The sequence below is a fragment of the Zosterops lateralis genome, assembly GCF_965231275.1.
Source record: "Zosterops lateralis genome assembly, chromosome: 3".
NCBI lineage: Eukaryota > Metazoa > Chordata > Aves > Passeriformes > Zosteropidae > Zosterops > Zosterops lateralis.
Window position 1 is genome coordinate 86,928,432 of NC_139764.1, and position 20,441 is coordinate 86,948,872.

The window sequence follows — 20,441 nt, forward strand, 5'->3', positions numbered from 1 at the left end:
TGACTGCATCTGTAAACTACATAACACAAGACAAATTAGTCTGCATTTAAAAAGGCCTTCAAAGCTTGCACGCATAAGGAAGACTAGTTACCATTTAGCAACTCAGATATCTATTTGTGGTTACCAGAACAAAATGGATGCTGATATTAGTAGTGAGGCTACTTATTTGGTTGATGTATGTTAGCTTATCTTCACAAGTTGCTTGAAATTTTTGTGGTGCAAATGAATTAGAAATTGGCACCTGATTTTTTAGTAAGTGTTCAAAACTTTCATCTTTTCAAAGGTGCAAGATGTGAAACAGATATAGATGACTGTGCTTCATTTCCCTGCAAGAATGGAGCCACCTGCATTGACCAGCCTGGTAATTATTTCTGCCAATGTATGGCTCCGTTTAAAGGTAATGAACACCAAGGGAAAGGGGAAAGCAAACATAATTAACTTTAGAAGGCATTTCTTTCACTTGTCTAAATGTATTTCAGTCTTCCTACAGCATTAATAGTCCTTCAGTTTCTCAAACAAAGCTTTCAAAGTGACCAGCCATATATGCCTTCAGCTGCAAGTAAGGTGAAGGGAACATTGTTTATACATCTGCTAGGTTTGTTCCTTTATTAAACAAAATTGATACTTTAAAATCAGTTTGTTAACAGAATAAAATTTCTTATGTAGTTAATAGGAGGTATATACCCATTAAGCTGCCATCATAAAGACTGGTTGATTTTCTACACAGTTTTCTCTTTAATTTTATTGTCATTCTCTACATTATTTTATCATTCTTAGAAAACAATTTATAGCAACCTTGGAATCCAGAAACTGTGTAATTATTTCTCTTTATGTTTTTAAAAGAAAATACACTCTAAATTGCAAAGATTATTGTGACCTTTTTCATATAAATTTTGGGGTTAAATTTTCAACACTTGCTGCTAAAATAATTTAAAGTAACAAATTGTGTGGTGCTCTTGAGCAAATCTAGTTCAAGTGATAGTCTCAATTAAAAGCACATATTGATTTATAAGTTAAATATAAACACATTTTTCCTCCAGCAGTTCAATATAATGATACTTACTTAGAATTCCAGAACAATCATTAAAAGGCAATTTTCCTAGTATGTTGAGACAGCAGGACTTTTCCCCTTTAGGGAAGATGGTTGAATAAAATTTATTATTCATGAGCTCATGAACAAACACTCATGTTTGTTCTTATTATTTTAATTAATGGTCAAAATTTAGTTTGTCATTTTTGTTAGTTTTAATTTATGTTGTACTGAATAAAATCCAGTACAATAACAAGTAAATGACTACTGCAGTATCAGAATTGCCTCTGTGCAGGAAGATGTAAAATAATTTTCAGTACATGGTTAGAAAGACTAGTCTCTTGAGTATGTCTTACAAAAGGAACCAGATTCCCAGCAGACTGATATTCATTTAGGTATTTAAGTAATTAAAAATTCAGAAAGTCAACCTTTCTGTAATCATCCTTCAAGAGACAAGCCACATCTCATATGCTCAATGGAAAAGGTAAGCCCTGCTGGCAAGACTCATAACATGTAACTGAGATCCCCTGAGAACATTATAGGGGGACGTAGTTAATGGCCTGCTGGACCACTGAGACACTTGCAAGTGTGGCCCATCTACGAGGCCAGATGAGGGTACTGAGGAACTGCCAGAAGAGCTCACCAGGAATCTCTCCATTATTTATCATCAGTTCTGGCTAACTGGGAAGGTCACAGATGACTGGAAGTTGACCAGTGTGATGCCCATTCTCAGGATGGGTTGGAAGGAGGATTCAGGGAACTACAGGCTTGTTAGCCTGGCCTCGGCATCTGGCAAGATTATGAAACAGATTATCTTGAGTGTGATCACATGACATGTACAGGATAACCAGATAATCAGGCCCAGACATGTGGGTTTAGGATAGACAGGTCCTGCTTGACCAGCCTGATCTCCTTTTATGACCAGGTGACTCACCTCGTAGGTGATGGGAAGGCTGCGGATGTTGTCAGCCTATACTTCATCAAAGACTTGATACTGTCTCCAAGAGCATACTCCTGGAGAAGCTGGAAATCCATGGCTAAGACAGGTGCACTCTTCACCAGGTTAAGAACTAGCTGGATGGCCAGGCTCAGAGAATGGAGTCACATTCATGTGATGGCTGGTCACTAGTGGGGTTTCCCTGGACTCAATATTGGATCCAGTCCTGTTTAATATCTTTGTCAATGATCTGCATGAAGGGCCCAAGGGCACCCTCAATCAGTTTGCAGATGACACCAAGTTGGGTGGGATTGTTGATCTATTGGAAGTTAGGAAAGCTCTGCAGAAGGATCAGGACAGGCTGGTTCTGTAGGACAAGGTCAGTCATATGAGATTAAATAAGACAAAGTGAAAGGTCTTACACTTCAGTCATGGCAACCCTATTCATCCCTGCAGGTTGTGGGCAGAGTGACTGGAAAGCTGCCCAGCAGAAAAGAACCCGGGGTTGACAGAGTTTGAACATGATGACCCAGTGTGTGCCCAGCTGGCCAAGAAGGCCAATGGCATCCTGGCCTGTACCAGCAATAGTGTGGCCAGCAGGACCAGGGCAATGATTGTCCCTCTGCACTCGGCACTGCTGAGGCCATACCTTGAGTGCTGTGCCCAGTTCTGGGTCTCTCACTACAAGAAAGGCATTGAGGTGCTGGAGCATGTGCAGATGAGGGCAACAGAGCAGGTGAAGGTTCTGGAGTGTATGTCATATCAGGAGTGGCTAAGGGAGCTGGGGTTGCCTAGCTTGTAGAGGAGGAGGCTCAAGGGTGACCTTCTCACTCTCTACAATTTCCTGAAAGGACATTGTACCAGGGTGGGGGTTTCCCTCTTCTCCCAAGCAGGCAGCAACAGGACAAGAGGGCCTTAAGCTGAACCAAGGAAAGTTCAATACCAGGAAGAATTTCTACAATGAAAAGGTGATTAAGCATTGGAATGGGCTGTCCAGGGAAGTACCAGCATTGCCATCCCAGGAGGTATTCAAGAAAAGATTGGACATGGCACTTAGTGTTGTGGTTTCGTTGACAAGGTGGTGATTAATCACAGGTTGGACTCAATGACCTTGGAGGTAATTTAGGTCCAACAGAAATGATTCTATTACTCCATTCCATTATAATATTTTTTGTACTTTTTGTATAGGATGTCTAAGGTTGTTTACTTCTTTATAGCTTTATTCAACACCTTCCAAGATCAAATTCTTATATAGATTTTGCCTAGATTTATATGAGCATAAATAAATGTAGATTTAGTTTCATATGAAAGCACTACCTCTGTCTCACACCATCTGTTTATTTAGTGTTAAACTGCTGTAAATGTAGCCTTTAACAGATTCACAGCAAGCCAACATAATGGTTAGTTTAACTATGTTTTCTAATTGTGTCGATATATTCAGGGTGTTTTAATTAACAGCTTTGTGTGCACTAATTACAGATTACAGAATTACTTAGTTAAAAAAGTACATACCTGATGTTAATGGCAAAAATTATATGGGAACACCTGCTTTGGTTTTGAGTATTTTCACAGATTTGCTTGCTTCTGATATTTTCAGTGGAAAACAATAAATGCTGTATTATGAATGCTGTCATTTACCTGGAAAGCAATCTGAAGATGTATTTCCATAGTATATTGCAATGATTTGATTGTTTCATCATAAAATCTGGCTTGAAGGGCATGCAGTATTTCTAGGAACATATATCAAGAACATGTACCAGCTGATCCTGATATGTACAGCAGACCTCTACTATATAGAATGTGGAAATAAGGAATTCAGAGCATGATTTGGATATTCAGGTGCATCTATACAAAAGATAGCCTTTCAGATTAAGCTAGAAATCTCTATAGAAACTGGCTTAAATACATTTATCTTGCTTTTGCTCTTATTTCCTTGACTGTTTTTATTTGTTTATTTTGACAAGGAGACTAAGGAAGATTATGACCAGAAAGTTTTGATTTTTCCTTTTTTTCCCCTTCGTTTCCTCACTTTTTTTAAAAAAAAAGGAAAAGCAAATTTTTGCTTATTTTGCATTTCAAGTCTCCTGAGAGCAAGATAGCTGCTATTCATTTTTATGTGTGGGAAACTTTATAATATCCTGAATAGGTACTTTTATATTTTAAAAACTTTTATACTGGTTGTACATAAATATGAAAAGTCATCAGATATTTAATTAAAATATTACTGTGTATTCATAGTTTCCTGTATTATTCTTGGGAGGAACAGTGGGTTTTTTTTTTTTGTTTGGGTCTTTTAAAGCACAGATGTGTCTACTTAGAAAAAATGTTTTAACTCATCCCATTGGCTTGCACAGAATAATGGAAGACATCAAATGCTTTTAAGAAAACTTATGCTTCAATAGTGATATATATCTTGATTGTTCTTCAAATGTCTCTAGTTGAGGTTGTGAAAATGAACTCTACAAGTCTGATACGTGAATGAAGTTTTACTTCTCCTGTGGGCACCAACAATTTTTTTAAAAAATCCAATTTTCACAAAGTGATTAGGGAGCACTGAGCAATTATATCTTCTGATGCTGCTGGTGTAACCCTAACAAAACTAATGCATTCCTCTCTGTCAGTGTTCCCCTGAGAGTGGATTTCCTCCCATGTAGTGTAAATCATGGCCTTTTTATAAATTCTAGTATTTCACTGGCATTTTTGCCACTGGAATTACTATATTTGACTTCATAATTGTTCAGACTAACGGCTTGAGGGTACTAGCAGTCCACCTATGTGTAATTCAAGAGAAAACTGAATGAACCTATAAGACTTTCAGATATAAAATAACATCCTTGTCAACATCTAATAATGTTCTAATTACTAAATATGAGAGCTGAAGTATTTTCATCCTATTTCAGTAAAGTGCCTTGTCCTTGCGGAGTTGAAAATTGATTTTCTGTTTTCCAAAATTATTGAGTTTTACCTGCAGTCCCAATATGGTACAAAATAATGAACTTCAAAGTCTCTGCACTTTTATATCATAATTCTTTTGACCTTGATTTGGAGAAGCTCAAGATTTGATTAACAGAAGAAAATCTATACCATATTATGTTATTAATCTGTTTATAGAAAGAGATTCCTATGCAAATTTCCACAGAAATCCTAGAAGTTACTGAGCCACACTGAGCACTGTGACTAAGGTTAAACAGAGAAAAAAATAAAGCACATAGGTCTGTATAACATGCTTTTCCCATTTTTAATAGTTATATATGCCAGAAGTTCTGTATGTGTTTGTGAACATGTTCTAATTAATCAAACATGACAATCCACTTATAAAAATCCAGTTGTCTGTTTCTGTTGGCTTTCAGCAGTGTTCTGCCACTAACCTGGATAGTATAAGCAATTATCACACCTCATGCTTTACAGCTGCAATGGCCGTGCTGCCACTCGTATATACTGCTGTGTGACGACATTCTTTACCAACAGGACTTAACCTTAATATGTCTGGTACAGTTGCTTCTGCTTGCAATATATGAGTATATATGAGTACCTGCAAATCTGCATTTTAGAAATGTGCCCATTTCCACCTGTTTTCTATCTTAACTGAGGTACAAGAGTGACAGTCATGTATCTCCGACATTTTGTGTCAGTGGACATTCTTCAGAAACAGAGAAGAGAGAAGCTGTTGCATTCCCTGCTTACAAAGCAGCTGGAACTGGGAGAAGGAAGATAAACTTGATTTGGATACAAGACAAATAAAATATTTTAATATTCTTAATATTATTAAGAGTTTGATCCATTAGAGTGTCCTAGCTGGGAAGTTATTTTAGTAATTTTTCTATTGTGATATTTATTCTAAAATTGAAGCCTTTCTATAACAGAATCACAGTTATTACAGAATAGATATTAAGTCTTTGGGCAGCGAGCAGGAGGAGTGAGAAACATATGGTGAGACTGTATCTCATTTAGGGGTCCTAACAACTTTACAGAAGGTAGAATGGAAGTTCTCATGGCTCTAGCAGAAAATACTGAGTTGTCCCATTAAAAATTCAAACATATTCAAAAGCACTGCAATTATAAAATTAGCTTTTTCTATACTTATATCCATGCTGGTTTTATTGGTGGTTTTAGTGTTTTGTAAGAACATTGAGGCATATTCAAATATTAACAGTCAAGTTCATAGAAATTTTTGGACTTTACTGTTCACAGCTTTAAAATGCGAACGTATTTTAAGCCACATCAATGAAGTTATTCACAACTGTTAGACAGCAGTCCTTGCTGAGAATGTAGCTGAGTGAGTTTGTCCCTGTATCAGGCAAGCTGCTTTTCAGCATTCTTAGCATGCAAAAGGTGAATGATCTCACTACAGTGTCTAGACCAGCTCGTTTTTACAGAAGATAAAGTAAGACTTAAAAGGCTGCTTTTTTCTTCTTTGGTATTATTGATAACTAAGAACAGATCTTGCACTCCCATACCAAGACTGCAAAATTTCTCCATTTTCTACACTTGTATTTAGGGCAAAGGTGAAACTAACTAACATTTCTGTGACACATGGACTGAGCTAGTAATCTCGGTCCCAAAGAAAGCCCAGGGAGGAAGAAAGCATTAAAATTCTAGTTTCAATCAGAGACTGTATATTGGATATGTGATAATCCTATGAGAGTTGGCATGATTTTTTTCTTAAAAAAAAAAAAAAAAAACAACTAAAAAATAAAAAAAAATCAGTTGTTTAGTAACTTGTTTTTAATAAATGGGGCAAAGTTTTTTATCATTTGGTCCAAATTATTTACATGACTCATTTCAAAAAAATGCACTGTATGTATTTTGTCTAGATGTTGCTAATAGGTATGACCTTTTAAATCAAATATATGCAATTGTAGAGGAAAATTGAAATTCAGCTCTGAGAAAATGTCTACTTATTTCTTGCAGCCTTAATGACACATGTCTCCAAATGTGTTCCAATTAAGATCAAAGCAAAAAATGGTAATTGACCATCAAACATGTTGCAAAAGAAAGTAAACTAGTAAGAAAGGCAACTCAGCAGAAAAGAAAATGCTTAAGTCTATCAAAAAACAAGAGTAATAATGGAGTTTTCATCGCAGGACACTCTATTATGGGAACAGCTAATTACAAAACAGATTATAAGTAAGAAATGTAAGTGCTCATGGAGGCAAAAAGCTAGAGTAGAGATAATGGAGCAATTACTTTTCTGCTGCTCATAGGCCAAACCTCATTCTTTCCTGTGCCAAGCCCCATCCATGCAAACAGACAGGTTTACAAGACCTCTGGCTCTTTCTAGCATTTCTCTGTGTTAGACTATAAACCACTATATTCTGTTCAACATCAGGTTTTATCCTGTTGTGCCTCTCTCTTGACATTGAAAAGCCAAATAAAATTTTATTTAGGGGGAAAATGAAATTGATGCATAGAGATATGAAGGGCCCTCTGTATCACATAGGAGCTTTTTGAGGGAAGAAAAGCAGAGTGGCCATGTTATGGGTTATATTACCTAGAAAACATGCATTGCCTCTGAACAATAAAGGATATGTAATGCCTAAATGGAAATCAGTATGAATTGGACTTGCTGTTGGCTCATGTATGAAGTCACCCCAGGACTTTGGAATGTTTTTTATGATATTTCTATTGGGTTTTGAATTGTTCCTAAAAGCTGCCATCTAGATTAATAAACTCAGCTACCTCTGTGTCCAAAATGAAGCAATTCAGAGAGAAAGTCATTTTCCTAGCCATGTCTAGTGTCTGTTTAGGTGCTTTGGGGTATGTTAGATATCCACAAAGGTCTGGAAGATATGCCAAGGTCTGTAGGAGAGCTGTGGCCTTTCAGAACAGTGCTGAGAATACAAAGGCATCTCTAAAAGCTGTGTTTACTTAATTCTGTCCATACAAATTCAGTGAGGTAAGTGCTGCAGTTTCAACTCTGCTTTTAGTTTGCACCTTGGGACACATCTTGATCCACAAGAAAAATTCTCTAAGCCTTTACAGCCATGAGTAATTTGGGAATACTTTGTGTGTAAATCTAGTCACCTACAGCTGATAAAGGGTTTGAATTTCATAAGTCATTCTGTGAGAATGGTGTACAAGATCCTCTGTTCAGGAAGTAGATGTAAGTTATGGAGATGATACAAGTTCTATTAATTGCAAATGGAAATCTGTCCCTTAGTTTTCCAGAAAGTATGTGCAATCCGCCATTTTTAAAGCCTTAAAATATGGTTACCTTTTCCAGGGCTGCCCTACTAATTATGAAGGCATTGCTGCTGTGCTGCTCAAAGAAAAGTTTACCAAATTTCAGAGGAGTTTTTTTATTACTGTTGAAATTGTTTTAGCTTTATTGTTCTACATAGTGAGCATATTTATGGCACAGGGTCATTTGCCAATACAAAAAATAAAAGTAACAAAATTATAATCTTGGTATCAAATGCTATAAATAATATCTGTCTAATCACTCAAATTTTAAGAAAATAAGAGTGTGATCTTGGAACACACAGGAGTTTGAGAACTAAAGGTAGCCATTATTGCAACTCAAACTGACACCCACAAGTCTAGGCCATAAGGAAAACCTAAATTTGATATAAGTTTTCTGTAAGTCTTCCACACATTCTATTAATTTCAGCTGAATGTTGATGCATATAAAACAAAGAATGAAGAGAAAAGCATTCCCATATTTTTCAGTACAAAATAAATTTCTGTTAATTGTTTTCCTAAGTGGATTTTTGTTTTGTGTTGTTTTGGGATTTTTTGTTGTTTGTTTTGTTTTGTTTTGCTTTGTTTTGTTTTGTTTTGTTTCTGATGAAAAAAGGAAGGAAGTTTTTATGCGAAACGTGAAATTTACAGATGTGATACAGATTCATTGTTTATTCATTATAAACTTGTATATTTTGAAGAAAAAATTACACCTAAATAATATATTCAACTTCTGCTTTTTTCTATTTTTGCAGAAATTTATACAGGTATGGAGAAATAGTACATACATACATACATCTCTGTGTGATCCTCATTTTAAAGTTTGTGATGTGGGTCTTTATCATAGTCTATGTCAGTAGTGTTGCATGATCTACATTATAATATATAGTTAAGGAAATGTATTTTTACTTGAAAAGTGCTAAGTATTGTTTTTCAACTATCCTTCCTTTAAAGGAAGGATAAGATTTTCAATTACTATGGATTTCAGAGAAAATGTTTTTTCACTGTTTATACACAGAATTTCAAAGCAATACCCTTAATGGAAAGTAGAATTTGGATTCCAAAGAAAATAATGGATTTGCTATAAATTCGAAGTGCAAGAAAACACTTGTTATGTTTTAAACTATTATAATACTCAGCCTAATTTCAAGTAATATGAAAACATGCATGCTTCAGCTATTTTTCTCTTTTCTACACACTTCCAGGGTACTTCTGGTCTTTCATTTACTTTTACTAGTCTTCAATCATCTCAATTCTTTTCTTGTGTCCCATAGAAGATCGAGATAAGCAGGCAGTTTTTAAAATAATAGCAAGCTTAGAGGCACATCTAAGCTTCTCTAAGTTTTGAACTTTTAATAGAGACAATTTTATCTTTAGCATTAAGACATTTAATATTTATAGTTGCAAGGAACTCAGATTTTAGGTATCTAACTTCTTGCTCATTAGTGTTCCTGGGATTTTATGGTAAGTCTATGAAAGCCTTTGGGAGCAAGAGCTACTGAGCTGTTAAAGGTGATGAAAACAAAACCACATATTTCTCTGAAGCGCTCAAAGAACATTTGAATTAAAATTGTTGTATCCACTAATTCCAAAAGAATAATCTTGGGAAAAACAGGAAATTGAATATGGATTGGGGGGTGGGGAGGCATGTCTTTACACAGCTTTATATTGTCTTTGTATGCTGGGTTTTCTACCATAACTAAATATGGGGTTTTTTGGTTTTTTTTATTGTTAAGAGTTCAGTTTACCTAATTTATCTTTCAAAAGAGTAGTGATTCATTTTAATGTTAGAAATGTCTTTCAGCTCTGTTGTTAAAAGATAAGTTTAAAAAGACTGAAACAATGCTGTTGCAGTGATGTTATGATCACAAAAATCACAGTGCTGGTGATGCTACCTGCTTGCTAGTTCTTGGAAGTTTCTTGTCCTCATGAATGTGTATTTAACATCATTACGAGACAACTTGTTATAATTTAGGAAATTGCCATCCAAATGACACATTTGTTTTTCTGGTAGATATTTTATTTTCACTATATTGTCATAATTGTACCATCAGTCTGAACCGAGGTGCATTTTCCAGGCCATACTTTTACAGCAAAATGCTGAATTTAAAAACTGTTGTCAGACTTCATTCCTTAAAATGTTAGTAGTAAATGTTTTATTTATTAGGTTATTTTCCTAAAGAATAACAACGGTGAAGAGATGTCACTTCTGATTATAGAAGACTTCAGTACTACACATCCAAACATAAATGTGCACTTTTATGCTAAGCAAATAGAACAAACAAATATCAATGACTTCACATAAAGAAATAGATATTTATATCTGGAAATTAATTTTCTATGTCATTTTAATTAATTAGGCTTTTGACTTTTAGTAAGTTTTAAAAGGACACTCTTTTTCAGCAAAAAAAAAATCTATTTTCAGTCTTCATTTATGATATTTAGAAATTCTACTGTAGAAGTATTATAAGCAAATACAGTAGAAAAGGAAACTCATTAATATCAGCAGAATGAAGTTTCTAAATATGCAATATGCTTCTCACTCCTAAACAACAACAAAAAAAGAGCATTTTCCAAATAAATTATTAATTTTTTGATATGTGGTATGCTAATAGAGAAGCATACTATATGTTATTAGTATATGCTTATATGTAGATAAAGATGTATAATAGTTAATGCAATACATTGTGCAACTGTAAAGGAAATTGTCCTTCATCTCACTGTTTAATTCAATCATTTGTGCATATACATCTGAGGTTTGTTCAGGTTTATTCTAACAGAGAGACCTTTAGTTGCCCATTAAAAACAATCTATTATTGCAATCAATAAAATGTAGCCAAGAATTAAAGTAGCAAAAAGGTTAAACCTGGCTAAAGGAAATAAGCACAATTGTAAAGATGAGCTGAATTAATTAATTAATTAATTAATTTCTGTGATGGTTTTAATCTGTTGGACTTTCTCTTTTTGTCATTTAACTGTTAAGTGAACATGACCTTTTTACTCCAAATTTTAAAATTTTGATATCAGTGAGAGAAGACAATTTATAAACAGTTTTCCTGGCACAGCATTCCTTTCCTTTCAACAGTTACAGACCTACTGTTTCAGAACCTTTTCAGATCAAGTGAGAAGTTTCATGTTTTGCACAAAATAGATGTATTGAAATCAGCTACATCAAAACACAGAAAGTCTTTAATAAATATTTGGAAGAGAGAGAAAATATTGAAAATGTAAAAACTGTTTTCTGATTGAGCTATTTTTATATCTGAAAAAATTCAACCTATAACCTGTTTGTTGTTTGATTTATCCTTAATCATAAATGGTTTTTACAGCTTCGTAAAAAAATGCTGATATGAGAGCAACAGCAGCTAGTGAACTTGTTTAGCAAGTGTGCAACCATTACTGCCTATTACTATCCAACCTACTCCTATCCAACCTTAATCTGTGAATATGCATTTTTTAAAAAAAAGTTTACATTAACTCATCCAATTTTATTTTATTTTCTTGCTTCTTGCATTGATTAGCAGTAATAATAATTACTTAGCATAAATGTATTAAGATAATATCAACAGCTGGGATTCTCTGAGTAAGGGAATAGTCTTTTTAGTTATTAATTCTCAACACTGATAGTTAAAAATTAATTGATTCAGGGAAAAGGACTGAGTGGAATGGACAGAATCTTATTATTTTATTATCTTTTTGTTTTACCCATCTTCCAGTTAGAATTCGAGTGAAACCTTTGCCATTTCTGACAGTAGCAGAAGAAAAGACTTTTCATGCAATGATACACGTGAAAGCTGGTGGGAGGAAAAAGACATTGACTATCTAACTAAAGAGTGTTCTGTATTGTTTGAAATAAGGCACTAAAAGAAATTATAACATTATTTGCAACTAGCATCATTCCATATGGTTTAGCCTCATTTGATAAACTACTTTATTATGGCCATATTTTAATTTATTATTCTTCATAAATTTCAGGTTTGGGTTTGTTGTTTGGTTGTGGGTTGGTTTTTTTTGGTTTTTGGTGGTTTTTTTTGTTTGGTTTTTTTTTGGTTTTTGTTTTTTGTTTTTTGTTTTTTGTTTTTTTTGGTGCTACTTCACTTTACTATAGTTAGAATGAAATAAGTATTTTGTTTTCCCTAATTCCTTAAAAAGGGGAAAAATCTATTTTTTGTCAGGAAATAGTTTTGGTATAATTTCAAACCTACACAGATTTAACTGTAATTCATACCCTTCTGGGGAGCTACCTTGAGCAAGATTCATACTCCTGTTTGCAGAACACCATGGGAGGAAGGTGAGCTCCTTGCCATGCATCCTGGTTTAGTTTCCTTGCTGCCAGGAGAATGACCTGGCGAATAAGTGTAGGCTACACAGGATCAGTGATAACAAAAGGAAAGATGAAGTAGGTTTTTTTGGCTACCTGAAGGGAGAATGCCTGTTATCCATAGCAGCAGGATGGGAGGAGAAGATCAAGGTAGCTAGAGGATGCACTCAGGCATGAGGAGAAAGAGACTCTACAACTGCAAAGGCTGGAACAGGATTCCTTCTGATTACTTGGATGAGAGGTTTTAGCTGGAAGGGGAAGTAAGCTGTCTGAGTCTGACACATACATCTTCATCACTACTACTAAAATAAAGCAATGGTTGACAACAGATAAAACACTTCTCTGAGGCAGAGTGGTACCAGGTGAGCAGACCTGATATCTGAGGAGGTTTATTTGCATGTCAGAGATCTCAAAGTAGGAAAGAGATGACCAGAGTTTGGCTGATTACCAGAGCTTTCTTACTTTTGCTGCTTGTCCATGACAGCACCAAATAGAGTACCAAGAGAGACTCAGAGCATATCAAAGGTGACTAGCAGCAGGGGCAAAAACTGTAGGGCCCAGATTGAGTTTTCCCAGCACTTCTGGGTAAGAAGATAAGCATCTTGTGATTAATGTCACAGGCAAGACTTCATTGATACGTCACTCCAGTAGATCAGGTGGAATGGAACAGCAACCATTTAAAGAAATATTGTGGTGGATGTCTTCTACAGATAGCTTGGTCAAGAAAAGTTTATGAAGTCATCTTTAGGAAACCAGAAAAAAGACTTAGGAATATTAGTCCTCCTTGGGATATTACCACTCTGACTTTTGCCAGAAAGAGAACTTAGAAAGACATAAATAATTTATCATGTTGAAAAAAATTTTAAAGCAATTGCAGGGCGAGAAAACTAGGAGAGATATTTATCTGTATTCTATATTCGTGAATAAGCAAGAGGAAATTTGGGATGTAGAGGTAGAAAACAACTCTGGCAATAATGGCAGTGAGATGATAGAGTTCATAATCTTAAGAGAAATGAAAAATTCAAGAAGCACAATAATGATTCCAAACTTCAGTGAGCTGGTTTGCATTTGCTTAGAAATCTGTTTGGCAAGCTCCCATTAGAGATTGCACTGAAGGGAAAAAAGATTTGTCTTGAGCCCACTGATTTATCTTAAAAGACCCTTTCCTCAAAGCACACTTTCAAATGTGCAGGAGCTCAAGCAGGTGTGGCTGAAAAATAGATAAATGGGCTTCTGAATGAGCGTAAAGAGAAAAGAAAGTGCACAGAAGGTAGATGCAAAAGTAAAGCTGCCTCTCCAGGTAAAGAAAATTAAGTACTGCATTACTGGATCATCTGACAGTTCCATTTAGGATTGTGAGCCATGTGTTAAGCTTATTTGTGTTATTCCACTTTAGGAATCAGCAGGGTTTTCACTCATGTCAAGCTGTTGTGATATAAATATGGAAACTTCAGGGCAAAATCTCAATGAGCCATATGGCTTCTTTTGCTGTGCAATTTCATGAACCGAGAGTGCTGGCTGTCTTTATCAGGATCATCCTGCATCAAAGAGATCATAAGCATAAAGACAGGGAACAACTTGTGTTGTTTTTTCCTTTTTTGTCAGCATAATTACTGGGGTCAAAGGGTTGTTGGATTTTTTTTAACCTCAGTTCTGTTTCTGCTTGTTGTTCTTGTTATTAAAAGCATTTAGAATTCAGCCCTTAGATGACTCATCTTACAGTAAGCAGTCAGCTCACCTACAATCCTGTTGACATTTTGGAAACAGCGTTTGTTTCATTGCTATGAAGGCTCCTGGCAGGGGTCCTGCCTGTGGGGGGTCTGCGCTGAGACAGGGCAAAAGTGTGAGGATCAGAGAAGAGCTGTTATAGACTAACCACATTTCCCTTTCCCCATCCCCTCATGCTATTCATAGGTGAGAAGGAGGTAGAGGAGTCTGAAGTGAAAGAGTGAGATTGAGACTGGGATGAAAAGATGGATGGGGAAAGGTGGCTTTAGCTTTGTGTTTGTTTTTTACCATCCTATGGCATTTTTAATTGACAGTTAATTCAATTAGTTTTCATCTAGTTGTTTCTATTTTATTCCTGAAAGAAATTTGTACATGATGCCCCTATCTTTATCATGGTCTGCAAGGTTTTAAATCTTTTTTTTTTTTTTCACCTGCCCGTTGAGGAAGAATGAGAGAGCGGCTGGATGGGCATCTTAACCTACCAAAATCAACCCACTATAGTGTAACTATGTGGGTTGTATCTTCCCCATGACTACCCAGCTGTTTTGTCTTATAGTGTCATATTGCCCATCACTGGGTTAAAGTTACAGCCTGTCTGAGATACAGAGAGGTTGTTGGGACAGGGAGAAACTGCTGCAGAAGGGAATGGCTGAGCAAACATACCTGGGGCAAGGGCACTGGTCAAGTGTGCAGAAGGCCGGAAGAACAGCAAACCCTGGGAATCTCCACCAGAAAGCATAGCACAGACACAGCTTCAGGAGCCATGGAAAGGCTTCAAAGGGATTCAGAAAGGCTTTTGGACACTTTGTTACGGTTCTGAGAGTCACTAAGTGCTGTCTGAAAGTAAGGGTGAAAGAGCAGACTTGCTGCCAGCAGCACTGAGAGAAAAAGGCAGGCAGATTTACAAACCTAAACCCATTTGATCTCAGTTGTCTCTGCCACCTTCATTTCCATTACCAGTACTGGAAAACATGGAACAATTTTGTTTATGTTGTAACAAATTAAGGCTCATTTTACAATAAGGCTCTTTTTATCTAATTATTGTTAATTAGAGATTTAGATGAGGGCATCTGTGACCCAGGATCCACACCAAGATCCACAATCACACAGTTCCTTGGACAGGCCAGATAATGTACATAATCTGCTGTACAAGAGTGTTAGTAAGAAAAGTGTACAATGGGACTGTGTGACATTTTCTATTGCATGCAATTTTATAAATAATGGAGGCATTCGCTCATGATTAAATAAGTACATATTTTCAGTAAAATAATTTGTATTCAGTCATGGATGGTAAGCAGAACAATTATACAATGTTACATATACTTAATTCATGTTCAGTATTATGGAATAATGTATGAACAATTCACATGGTAGTTGTGACAACAGGTTATCAAGACAAAATAACTAGAAGCTTCAATTAAAATTCATTAATCATTTTTAAATACATTCTAAAAAACTGCATTTTTGAGCTGTTTGAAGCACTAGGGTAAAGAGAAAAGATGGAAGATATACCTACCTATCAAAACCTGTGAAATCACTATTAATATTTTAAAATGTATTTTATCATATAAAGAGTAATATAGGCAAAACATAAATTGTCTTTTCTTAATTATACCAAGAAAATAGATGTTTCTGCACGGTAATATACATATATGTACCTCTGAGACCCTCCTACTCGATTTTAACCAGGATTATAAAGAAAATAAAGCTCATAATAGACAGCAGCTGCAGGGATATATTCATTAGTTTAACACTGACAGCTTTTCCGTTTTCTTTTTCAGGTCTGAACTGTGAGTTTAGGCCTTGTGAGGCCAGCAATCCCTGTGAGAATGGAGCTGTGTGCATAGAAGAAATGAATTTGGACGTTTTTCCCCTTGGATTCCACTGCCAGTGTGTGAAGGGCTTTGCAGGTCCACGCTGTGAGATCAATGTCAATGAGTGCAGCTCTAACCCTTGCCTCCACGGATACTGCTATGACAGTGAGTTCAGTCTGGTTACTCACTTTAATGTGGAGTAGTCTTTCTCTTGAAGCGTCTGTAGCTGCTGAGCTGCTCTGGGGAGAACAGTGGATAATTTACTGAAATTCAGCTTGTCTGAAGCTTCACAGCCTGTACCAGAAGGATTATTTTTGCCAAAATGCCTCAAGTCCCGGCACTGGGGTTTTTGTGTTCAGGGGGTCAGAACTGTAGCTAATGAGAAATTTTAATGAGATTTGTGCTGTCTCCTTTGATACCTAAATTAACCAAAAACATCTTACATTCTGTGTTTCATGAGAGAATATTCAGGTGCTGAAAAAAAGCTCATGGAGCAGTTAGGCATTATATGTCACAATTCTAATAAATCAAAAAATACTGTTGAATTTAAAACTAATGTAAAAGTGTGTACCTGTTTACCTTCTGTATGTAACTGTGTAACTGACTCTCCTTGCAAGATGTACTTAAAGGTTTTAGAAGCAACTTGAATACCCTAATATATTCTGTCTGGATTGGCAGGCCAAGTTTAGTAGCAATCTAGGTATGGAGTACTTACTTGAAAGTTTTATAGGGCTCTTACTATCTATCAGACACTTTATATATTGTTAAAGAAAATAAGGAAAAGTAGAAGTAGTAATTTTCAGAGGATCTTAAAATGCTGACTGGAAAGCTGAAAAACATCTGAAGGTCATGTAGTCAGTCCTGCATGAAGCTAGACTATTAACCGTGCTAGAACAGGTCAGTCAGGGATTTTTTTTAGCTGAGTTTTGGAAGCCTTCAAAGATGGACAGAAATTTCACAGACTCTTTGGGACAGCGTATTCCACCAATCAATTACTCTGGCAATGCTCACACTTTTACAATCCCATCCAAATCTCCTGAGCTGTAAGTTTTGGCCATTGCCTCATAGTACCTTCCAGCACTACTAAGGGATTTCAGTTCTGTTGTTTGTGCAACTATCCTTGAAGTTAATGTTAAATAGCCCTCTCACTAAGAACACTTCCCTGAAGGTCTAATACAAAGCAAGCCTGGTTGACTCAACTTTTCCTCATAGGATCCACACTTTAGGCACTGAGTAGCATTTGTCATCTCTCTCCTGTTTCCATACATCGTTTTTCAAAAAAGGAATGATGATTCAAGAACTTCCATATAATGCTTTTTTTATTTTTCTAGAAATATTTGCAGAAGACCTAATCAGCTTACTGGTTTCAGATGAGATCTTAAAGATCTGAGCCCAGATTACTGAATACATCATTGTCTAAAACTCTCTGAGTTAATATAAAAATAAAAATTTGTTTCAATAAAATATCTTGAAAAGCCTGTCTTTCCTCATGTGGGAGCAAGGCGAGTGACTTCATCTTCTCTCTAGCAAAGACTATTTCTTATTACATTTACAGATGTTTTCTACATGGTCTACATTGGTTTAGAGATATTTTTGAACTGGAATTCAGATGAGCTGTATTAAAGTTCTTCATGCTGACAAAGTGCCAAGATTTGTGGGAACAGTTTGTCTTTGTGGTGCCTCTGGCTTGAGTTTTATCATGCGGACATTTGAGTTCCTCTACCCTATGTGCACTGGCTGCAGAAAGCTGGAATCCTAAGAAAGCTGGGAAGCTTTTAGCATATGAATAATGCTCCTGTGCTGAAGGACTCAAAGTATTTAATGAATACAGTAGCAGCTGTGTGTACAGACACGATGGTAGATTCTATGGTAAATCTCAGCGATAATGAAGAATCCAGGGACCCCTTTGAGGTTAGAATAAATGCAGGCCTGCAAGAAGTGCAATTACTGCTGCCATGAACTCCATATATGGATGGAACACTCTAAAGATTCTTCTCTATTTAGATCACTAATGATGTAAAAGAAACAGAAAGATCTTGTTAAAGAATACATCATAGAAAAATTCAACTCAAGTAAGTTTTCCCTTAATACAGTGGTATAATGTGAGGCATTCCTTACAATAACAATAACAACATTAAAAAACCCAACAAACTAAACATTTTTTAACTGCCATATCTTATTTAGATGTCATTTTAAAGATAGAATCTTATGTATTTTGTGATTGTTTTATGATGGAAAAATACTCATTATTTATAACATCAATTTTTAATTCATTGATTTATAGCTCTTGGATCAAAATATTTCCATTGTTTAAGTAAAATGCAGTACCATGAATCTGCTTTCATATTTAGAAGATATTTTGAGATCACATTTAATTTATTTCAATTTTTTAACACGTGCACACTGCTTAAGTAACGTTGGTCATAATCTTTTCCAGATAGTATTCATAACTGGAACTTAGTAAATTTACTACATTCAGTTGTAAACTGAATACTATTTATGTTGCAGTTGTCAATGGCTTCTATTGTTTGTGCAACCCAGGATATGCAGGATTGAAATGTGACCAAGACATCGATGACTGCATAGTCAACGCTTGTGAACACAATTCTACGTGTGTTGATCTACATCTGGTTAGTAGCATTTTTTTTCTTAATTAAAGTGATTTTTAAGTTTTTGCTCCAAAATCTAAAGCAATATTTTCCTGAGTTCTAAATCCCCTCTTCATTCATACTTCCACATATCAAGGCCTTTATAATCATGCTTTCCAGATACTGGTATATTTTTAATTTGTAATTTTATAGGCAGTGGGAAAGACGAGTAGTTTTATCATTTAAAAGCCATTACTGGGTCAGTGTGGTTATACAGGGAATTCAAAAGGTGCAGAAAATTTTCTACCAGGTGTGTTTATGACCTCATAATAAGTGACAAGAATGCTCATTTACACCAATTGCACTGGCTTCAAAGGGACTTTAAAAGTATCAAACTCAAGAAAATGGATGTATTTTAAATACTTCAGCATTTATTTTCAAAATTTCTCACATATATTAATTTCAGACATATGAAATGTGTTAAAAATAACTTCTATCTTCTCAGAAATAAAATCATTGTATCACCTGATTCCTCCATGAGAGGAAAGAAGACAGATTCACATTGTGTAAACTTCAACACCAGAGGTGGCCCATGTTCTCTGTCACTCCTTCCAGGAATCTGTCAAGAAGAAATTTGTTTTCATCTTACTCAACAGAGACACTAAGACCATACAGAATGAATATTTGCCTTAAGAAAAATTATTCAGGCTGTCAGACAAATCATCAGGGAAAAAAAAATGGAAGGACAGCTTTTTCTTTCTCATTATAGTTTCTACCACCACATTTGTGAAAATATTAAACTGATAAATATAGAATTTAAATTGCATTATGAGGCTTAAATGTAGGTGTCTACACCATAGTATGAAATAAATGTCTAAGCACCAACCAAAGATCACTGAGGATGTAGGCAGCACAATCCACAATTCAGCTGCCCATCATTTGAGTCTCCAGTTTGGGTGAACTGAATAACCCTGTAGGTACCACTGACTGATGCATTTTTGCTGAAGGTGTTTGCAATTTCAGGAACCCTGAAATGTATGAGAGGTGTGGGGTTTGGGGATTTTCCTTGGTTGGTTTCTTTGGTTGATTTGCATTTTTGTGGTTGTTTGTTTGGTTTTGCTTGTTTGTTTCTCTTAGTAGATGCATAAAGAAATTGCTTTGTTTTTCTGGCAAATCTTGAGGGTAAACTGCAATTGTCACTATTTCCAAAATTGGAACCAAACTTAGCTGCTTCAAAATAATTTTCTCAAATTCTCTAATTTCCAGTGGTGTGTCTTCTTTCAAAGTTAGAACAGCTTATGTATTGTACAATATTTTGGTGTTGTTTTTTTTTTTTTTTTTTTTTTTAATACCGTTCGAGAACTAGTCAACATCTTGGACAAAATCAAGTGCTTGATATGGAGACCACAGTTTGTGACACTCTCGTTATTGTCTTTGGATGCTATTGTAAATGCATATTTTTCTACCACTAGACTGCAATTAATATTTCAAGATTCATACTGGGCACATATTCCCATCTTAAAATCAGGTTACAGAGCATTCCACAAAATAAATTTTATGCCTCCAATGCATGTGCTGTCTTATTCTCTAGGAGAGTGTGTTGCATATGTTGACATTACAGGTACTATTCCAAACTGCAGCAAATCCATTAACTGAGACTGACAAAATGGAATTTTATACAGCTTAAGCAACATTCTCCCCAAAAATAAGGTATCTGAAATGGAGAAAAATACAGATTTTTAATAAAGTGAATATATTTTTCCACTTGAGAATTTTGGCTATGCTTCACCAAATGAGTTCCAATACTGATCCAGGAAAGTTTAATAATTTAAGCCAAATTTAA

The 20,441-nt window shown here is 35.5% G+C and overlaps 1 protein-coding gene across 1 annotated transcript in view; it reads left to right on the plus strand.

Annotated features, from left to right (window-relative positions):
• EYS (eyes shut homolog) overlaps positions 1-20,441 on the plus strand; it is a gene marked incomplete at both ends in the record, with an annotated part of 727,941 nt that overhangs the window by 211,115 nt on the left and 496,385 nt on the right. The window contains 3 exons of the mRNA XM_083857640.1: positions 284-397; positions 15,978-16,175; positions 18,519-18,640. Of these exons, the coding sequence (XP_083713766.1) occupies positions 284-397; positions 15,978-16,175; positions 18,519-18,640 (434 nt within the window). The remainder of the gene's footprint in view (positions 1-283; positions 398-15,977; positions 16,176-18,518; positions 18,641-20,441) is intronic.